At 34.0% G+C, this 7,545-nt stretch overlaps 1 protein-coding gene across 1 annotated transcript; it reads right to left on the bottom strand.

Moving 5' to 3' along the window:
- Positions 1-4,628: 4,628 nt before the first annotated feature.
- Positions 4,629-7,068, bottom strand: LOC120211045. Its single transcript, XM_039209665.1, has 5 exons — positions 6,957-7,068; positions 5,887-6,019; positions 5,452-5,548; positions 5,064-5,150; positions 4,629-4,871 (listed from the first exon to the last, which is right to left on the bottom strand). The coding sequence occupies exons 1-5, from the start codon at positions 7,018-7,020 to the stop codon at positions 4,737-4,739; spliced, it is 516 nt and encodes a 171-aa protein (XP_039065596.1). The 5' UTR covers positions 7,021-7,068; the 3' UTR covers positions 4,629-4,736.
- Positions 7,069-7,545: the final 477 nt, after the last annotated feature.

Genomic DNA, 7,545 nt, shown 5'->3' with positions numbered 1-7,545 from the left:
ATTTTCAGAAGAGTTCATAATGAGAAGAACACGTCCTAAAGGAGAAAGTTCATAATGACAAGAACTTGTTCCTTTCAAGTCCATCACAGAAAGAGATGGATCAACATTTCCAATGAAGAGTTCATAATGAGAAGAACTCATCCAACGAGGAAGAAGAAGTTCATAATGAGAAGAACTTGTTCAACTTCGCATCAACATTTCCAATAGAGAGTTCATAATAATAAGAACTCATCCGATAGAGGGAGAAGAAGTTAATAATGAGAAGAACTTGTTCGACCTATCACTTGATTCATGACATTTCGAATCAGTGACGCCTCGCTTGAGGAATCAACATTTTCAGTGAAGATTTCATAATGAGAAGAACTCATCCAACGAGAGAGAAGAAGTTCATAATGAGAAGAACTTGTTCGATCTCACATCAGACATTTCCAATGGATAGTTCATAATGAGAAGAACTCATCCGGCAGAGGGAGAAGAAGTTCATAATGAGAAGAGCTTGTTTGACCTATCACTCGATTCACGGCATTTCGAATCAGTGACACCTAGCTAGAGGGATTGACATTTCCAATGAAGAGTTCATAATGAGAAGAACTCATCCAACGAGAAAGAAGAAGTTCATAATGAAAAGAACTTGTTCAACCTTGTATCATTATTTCCAATGAAGAGTTCATAATGAGAAGAACTCATCCAACAAGGAAGAAGAATTTCATAATGAGAAGAACTTGTTCAATCCAATGCTTTACAACGAAGGATATCCAAATCACACGCTAAAAAAATCGGGCAAAAATTGGTTGTCTTTTTTATCTTTGCCCTATTCTTTTTAACACGAGAATGAGCAAAGACTGGCAGCTGTAGACACTCGTTTTGTCCGGGATATAATAATAATTATTATATTATTAATACTATTTTTTTTATTTTGTAGCTCCCACGTACTGGTGTCATCCACGAGCAAACCAAGTCTCAGCCATCAAGTCACCACAGAAAGTTGTCATCATCAACAGTGGTTGAATAGTGCAAAACAAAAGCAAAATCAGTGAAATCAAACCAAAGTCAAGAAGATCCAACAAAACCTTACCTAAACATTGAATTTTCGGGTTTCATTTACTCCATCAACACCTAATCCCGTGAAATATGGAAATTTGTCTCCTGAAGAGAGAAAAAAGGACTTCAACATGCATCATAAAAGGGCAATTTTAGAAGAGTAGGAGATATGTTGAACAACTATAAAGAGGGGCTCTCGATCAACAATAAAGGGGAGGGATTCAAGGCAGAAAAAAATGAAACAATTAAAAGAGAAGAGCATTTAGCAGTAAACAGGAACCGATTCAAGCAAAGAAATCATCAACAGCCCAAACATTCGAAACAAAAGCAATGTAACAAGGGTCATACCCGATTGTTTTTCGAAAGCAGTATCAATGCATTGAGGTTTTTTTATTTATTTCGTTTTTCCAGTGTGTGGTGTGTGCATTTTATTTTCTAAATAAATAGCAAAAGAGTAAGGAAAAGAGAGAGTCTAGTTTACCTTGTTGGTTTGAGCCCATCGCCGGATAAATAGAAGAGCCTTGAGGGAGATAGTTTATCGAGAGTGAGATTAAGACTACAGGTTGTTAGGTGGTCGGTTTAGGTTACTGGGTCGTTGGGCATGGTGGTCGGAGCTTGGGTGAAGCAGCGATGGCGTGGAGAGCTTTGGGTACTCTCGGTGGATTCGGTTTTTGAATTTGGAAAGGAAGAGATAAATGACTCTAGGTTGATTTGAGTATTGGTCTGAGCTAGAATAGCCACCACTAGTGATGGGCTGCTGGCGGCGTAGAAACGAGCTTTGAAGCTCTCGAACGGTTACCACCGAAGAAGAAGATAAAGGGAAAAAGGAAGAGGAACGACGCTGGGGGGTTAGACTTAACAGGAGTGTGCTTTAGTTATTAGGTTAATTTTAGTTTAAAGATTTAGGTTAATTTTAGTTTAAAGATTTAGGTTATTTAAGTGAAACTACATCGTTCTGTTTGGAGCCAGAGTAGGCCACCTTTGCCCGAATGGGTTTATCTTTGTAAGGGTCATGCTAGTTTCCATTATAGTTCGTTTAGGTCCTCAAATCGAGTCTCTTGATGTTTTAATTTGGTCTTTATACTTTGTGCACATTTAATTTTCATCCAAAAAGTTGATTTATTTATTTTCTGTTATTTAGACAATAGATCTCTAATTTTCTGAATGTTACTTTTTTTTAGTCATGAGATTAAGGTTTATATGTTTTCAATTTGATCTTTGCATTTTTTACGTATTTAATTTTAGTCTTTTAGGATGGTGATTTGTTTTATTTAGGTTTCATGTCCATTTTAATTATTATTTTGTATTTAAAATAGCAAAGTTTGGTTTAATTAATATTTAGTCCTTCATGTTCTTTTTTGTTTATTTTATTTTAGTCATGTATATGATTTATGGGTTATTGTTGTTTCTTGTTCTTTATTTATTTTAATCTAATTATTAGATCTCTAATTTGTTCATATTTGTTTATTAGATTGTTTTAGTTAATATCATTTTAGATCCTTAAATTTGTATTTTTGTTATTTTAGTACTTTAACTTTATGTTTTTTGATTTTGATCCTTAAAGTTTTTGTTTTTCTCTATTTTAGCCTTTATAAATTTAAATACATATTTTCGCTATTTGTATTTAGATTTGTAATATATATTTGTTTTACTCCAGTCCTTTGAATTTCCTCATTTAAGTTATTAATTTGAAGCAAATTAATAGTCAATAAATGGATCATATTTTAACTTGATATTTGATTCAGGATTTCCATTATTACGACAGTATGTAACCGACACAATACTAATTTTGGGCGTTGTGGGGGTGCTAATCCTTCCCCACGCGTAACCGACTCCCGAACCCATTTTAATTGAATCTTTGGTAAACGCAAACCAATTTTTGTCTTAAAAAATGATTTTTCTTAAAATTATTTTTTAAAAGACTTTTTAAGTATTCGACCTACCTAACCCAAATGTTGATGGCGACTCTTTTCAATTTATTTCAAATCACCCCATTTCCCAAAATAAAAATCGTAACTGTTTTCTAAAACAATTAAACGATTTTCCCGCCGGAAAACGGTTACGACAAACCCAAAAAAACATCTTGATACATCCTATAAAATGCCATCAGTCAACCTACAGAAATAAATAGTTGTAACAGTTGTTAAATTACAAGTAAATCTCGTAAATCGCTTCAGTCAGTAGAGAATACATAACACCAAATTATTTTTAGTAAAGACGTACCAATAAATACCACGACCATGAACAAAATCGAACCGACGGCAGCCGTGACGATGCATGCATACGTAGGCCTTATCATCTACCATTCAACAAAGAAGAGAATGAGAGGTATTATAAATACCCTTCCAAAAGGCTTTTCCTTCCCAATAAGAGACTTACATGCTCGTACCCTCTTGAGCATTAACAACACTTTTAGTTATCTCAGCTAAGGTTTACAAATAACACAATACAATAAACCACAAACCAATATCCCTCTCTAATGGTATACATATTCTCAACACACATCATATTAGTAACTCGTACTATATTGCTTAAAATAAAAGTACATGAATTTTAAAAGTTCTATTAAAAATTTATAGGTACGAAATAACAAAATTTTAAGAGATTAAAATTTAATCATTAAAAATATATAAAAATATTTAAATTACATGATAATTTAAAATTTTTAAGTACTCACTCAATTCATCCCTATTCTAACTGATATATGTTTTGAAAAAAATACCGGACCTTATTAAAAATTCCTTTTAAACCAACACCAAATATTAAACCTATTAAGGAAAAAAGAATTCCATCTACGACACCATTAACGAAAATTTACGTCGCTCAACACAATCGAAGAAATCATCTCAAAACAATCGATTCAAAAATTAATGCATTTGTAGATAGGGATGGGCATGAGACTCGAACCTAACGGGTTCCGACTCGACCCGACCCAATCGGGTCAGATTTTTTTTAAAAAATCTAGTTTGGGTTGAATTCAAATTTAGGGTGAAAATACCCGACCCAAAAAAATATATAATTTTACCTTATATATTTATGAATAATTACAATAATACTCCTCTATATATTATTTTTTTTCAATTAAGTCACTATTTTTATTGAATAAAAATAATTTTTTATTATTTCAGATCGGGTCGAATCGGGTTTTTAAGTTTTATATCGGGTCAGATTCGGGTCGGATGAAAACTTATTTTGGTCGGAGTCTCGGGTGAAAGACTCCTTGTTCTCGGGTCGGATGGACCAAAAACCTGACCCGACCCATGTCCATCCCTATTTGTAGATCTAAGAGCCCAATTTATCTGACAATTGACAGATGTGTGTTTCAGATCTAACTCAGCTCATGAATTGATTTGCGCCACAGCTCAATCCATTCTTACTTCCCCCTAAGTGCCCTTACACTGTTTTCACTTTTCCAATACGACCACAAACAAGTTGTCGTGAATAAAAATGACAGAGATAACATTTTTATGCTGTTGACGAACTGAGGATTCAGATTAGGAAATTGAATATCAAACGTCATTCTTGACCTTTGAAATTTTAAGGAAGAAGGGTAGCGTATAACATATTGAAGAGACTAAGTTGTGTTTACCGGAAAATGAGAAAATTACAATAGATTCACATATTATTTCATATTAAGGATAACAATACCAGTTTAAAGTGTTAAACCAGTATCTGAATAAAGCAAGGTAGTTCATTCATATGGCAGATTCGATTTCATCAGAGTTCACAGCAACTCCATTTGGGGCATCTTCCGATTGAAGCTGAGCAGATACATCATCAATAGCAGAGTTCAGCTGAGCAATCTTTTCAGTCAGTATCTTCCGTGTTTTGTGCACAACAAACCCCAACTATTATTTACTACCATTCCGCTTTAAATTAAAATCTATAAACTTTAGGAGGAACATGTTTAATACCTAATCAGCGGCGATTTAATTTCGATGCACACAATTATTTAGGCCATTCACTAATCCTCAGAAGACAATAATTATAGACAAATACAAAAGGGGTTTGGAGGGGCTTACCTCCAAAACTTTTTCTTCATCATATATGAACTTAGGCAATCTCTTCATTAGATCCTTTCTATCAGCTCCAGCTAGTGCCTTGCTGATCTATTGAACGAAAACAAGAAAACCCAGTTGACCATCAAATAAGTCATGAAAAATAGTACAACAGATGTACAAAAAGCCGAACAAATAATAGTTTCCACAGATCCGGACCTTGGGTTTTAGTCATCTAAAACAGAAAATTCAGTAATGATAAGTTTCGTAAGACAAGAACTATAGATGTGAAGCACAACTGATTGATAAATATATAGCAGAATTTTAAGTGAGCAGAAAAACAGAAATACGTAATTGAGAAACAAAGAGATATTTTAGTGCAATTTTGCATTATTCGGAAGGCTAATATCACCTGAGGAGCAAATACACATCCAAGTGCACCAACCACAAGTCCCCCCAAAATAAAACCTCCGACAAAGATGCTTGCACTGCTTGGCCTTTCACCATCACTAAGAACACAAGATGCAGAGGACTCCCACCGAGTATTTCAGTAATTTTAATGTTCGCAACATTACATTCAAAAACATAACAGAAGAGAGAACAGGAATACAATCAAGCATACAAACTTAAGTAATGTAACTTGGACTTAGATATGAACTTTGGCTATAAGACTGTTTAAGACATCGATATATTCAAAATATTCCAAGTTTTTCCATGTATTTGGAGGATACTTGGAGTGTCATGTCTCCATATCCAATCCTTGGAGTATTTAGTTGATAGTGCTTTTATGACTATGTGCACGAACCATTATGCATCTTTATGCTCCAAACTTGATCAAAGATAATACCTGTAGGAAGCTCGAACTGTTACTGACTTTCTAGAGGTAAAAAGATGCAGTTTTCCCAATCTATTAGAATTGAATGACAAGTTTGTGGGAATACCACACCCAAAGCTTTGATCCACTGTCTTTAGATGTGAACCTAGCCAAAAACAGAAAAGGAAGAGAGTAATGAACAAGATAGTAATACAGCTTCGATGTAGAAATGTAATAGAAATTAAAATTGATGTTAGCTTATTTTTGCAATTGTATACAACATAAAGCAAAGATAAACAGTCTTTCGATTTCAAAGAACGGAATGAAAATGATGATGCTATGATATAAAACCTGAAATCTGAATCAAAATTGAACCAGAATTCTTGTTATAAAAGATCTGAACTGCTGGATTAAAATTAACAATCATAAGCATCAAGTTAACAGTTAATTCTTCAACCATTGTACAACTTTAGCAAAACCTAACGCGTCTCTTTCTTCTTCTTTTTATACAATACTTAAACTACCCACAATTCCAACGATCTTAAGCACGTTCCAACCCTCCACCACCAAATTGTTGAAACAGTAACACTCAATCGACATCTCTCTTTCATCTTCAGCTTACAGCATTTGCAATCAATTAAGTGCTCGGGTTTAATGGCACACCATTTTTCTTAACAAATTTAACATATTGAATTACAAACAAAATTTTATAAAAAATTGTTTAACGATCCTTCCCACATCTTCAATATTGAAAAACGAATCGAAGTCCACGTAAATAACGAAGATATATTATATTGCTTTACAATAAAATCTGCATTAATGCCATTTTCACAAAAGAAAAAAAATAACAAAACAAGAACAGTATAGGGCAATTAAAATTAAGCAGGGCTTTTGAAGAAGAAATTCATGGAAATTACTATAGTACTAATCGCAGCTAAACTTTTCATATACTGAAACAAAACCCAACAGCTTAAGCAAGAAAAAAGAGATTATTATGCATTAGAGCTTGGAAGTTGAATTGTGCACCATTTTTTTTTCCAAAAAAAAAGTTGCTTACAATTAATTAACAACCAAAAAAGGGGGAAGAAAAGGAATTAAATTACCAGATGAGGATAGTTGGATTGGGAGATTTGTGGGTGAAACCAAAGAATTTGAAAGGATATTCATTTTGAGAGAGAGAGAGGGAATTGAAAGGAAGCAGGCAGGCGAGGAGAGTTGATTTTGACTTTGATAAGCCCCCTGCCCGCTGTTGTTGTTGGGCCAGCCCTAACTTCATTGGGCCCCGTTGTTTCCTTACAATTCTCCGATTTAAGATATTTTCTCAGGCGATGGAGGGCTTGAACTCGATCTCCTCGCGTGTAACAATGAAAATGTATAATGTAGTATTCAGATTCAAATAGTCTGTTAAAGTCGACTTACCTAGTATTCTCAAACGTTACAAGGAACTCCCATCTAAAGCTCCTTTCAACTGGTCCATATCTCCAAATTTTATAAATTCATCTCCTAAAATATTACTTTAAGTTTAAGTCCCTGACATAAAATGTCCATGCAGTTTCAAGACAACACAAAAGCTATTATTTGCATAGTAAACTTAAACTCGTAATGCTCACCCTTAACTAAATGAGAATACCTACAAAGATATTTCGTTGTAGCAGAAAATACTACCATTATACGGACCAATGGGCGGTCTTC

Source organism: Hibiscus syriacus, unplaced genomic scaffold (assembly GCF_006381635.1).
Source record: "Hibiscus syriacus cultivar Baekdansim isolate YM2019G1 unplaced genomic scaffold, ASM638163v2 tig00109957_pilon, whole genome shotgun sequence".
Classification (NCBI taxonomy): Eukaryota; Viridiplantae; Streptophyta; class Magnoliopsida; order Malvales; family Malvaceae; genus Hibiscus; species Hibiscus syriacus.
The sequence above is the reverse complement of the archived record's forward strand: the minus strand, read 5'-3'. Positions and strand labels throughout refer to the sequence as shown.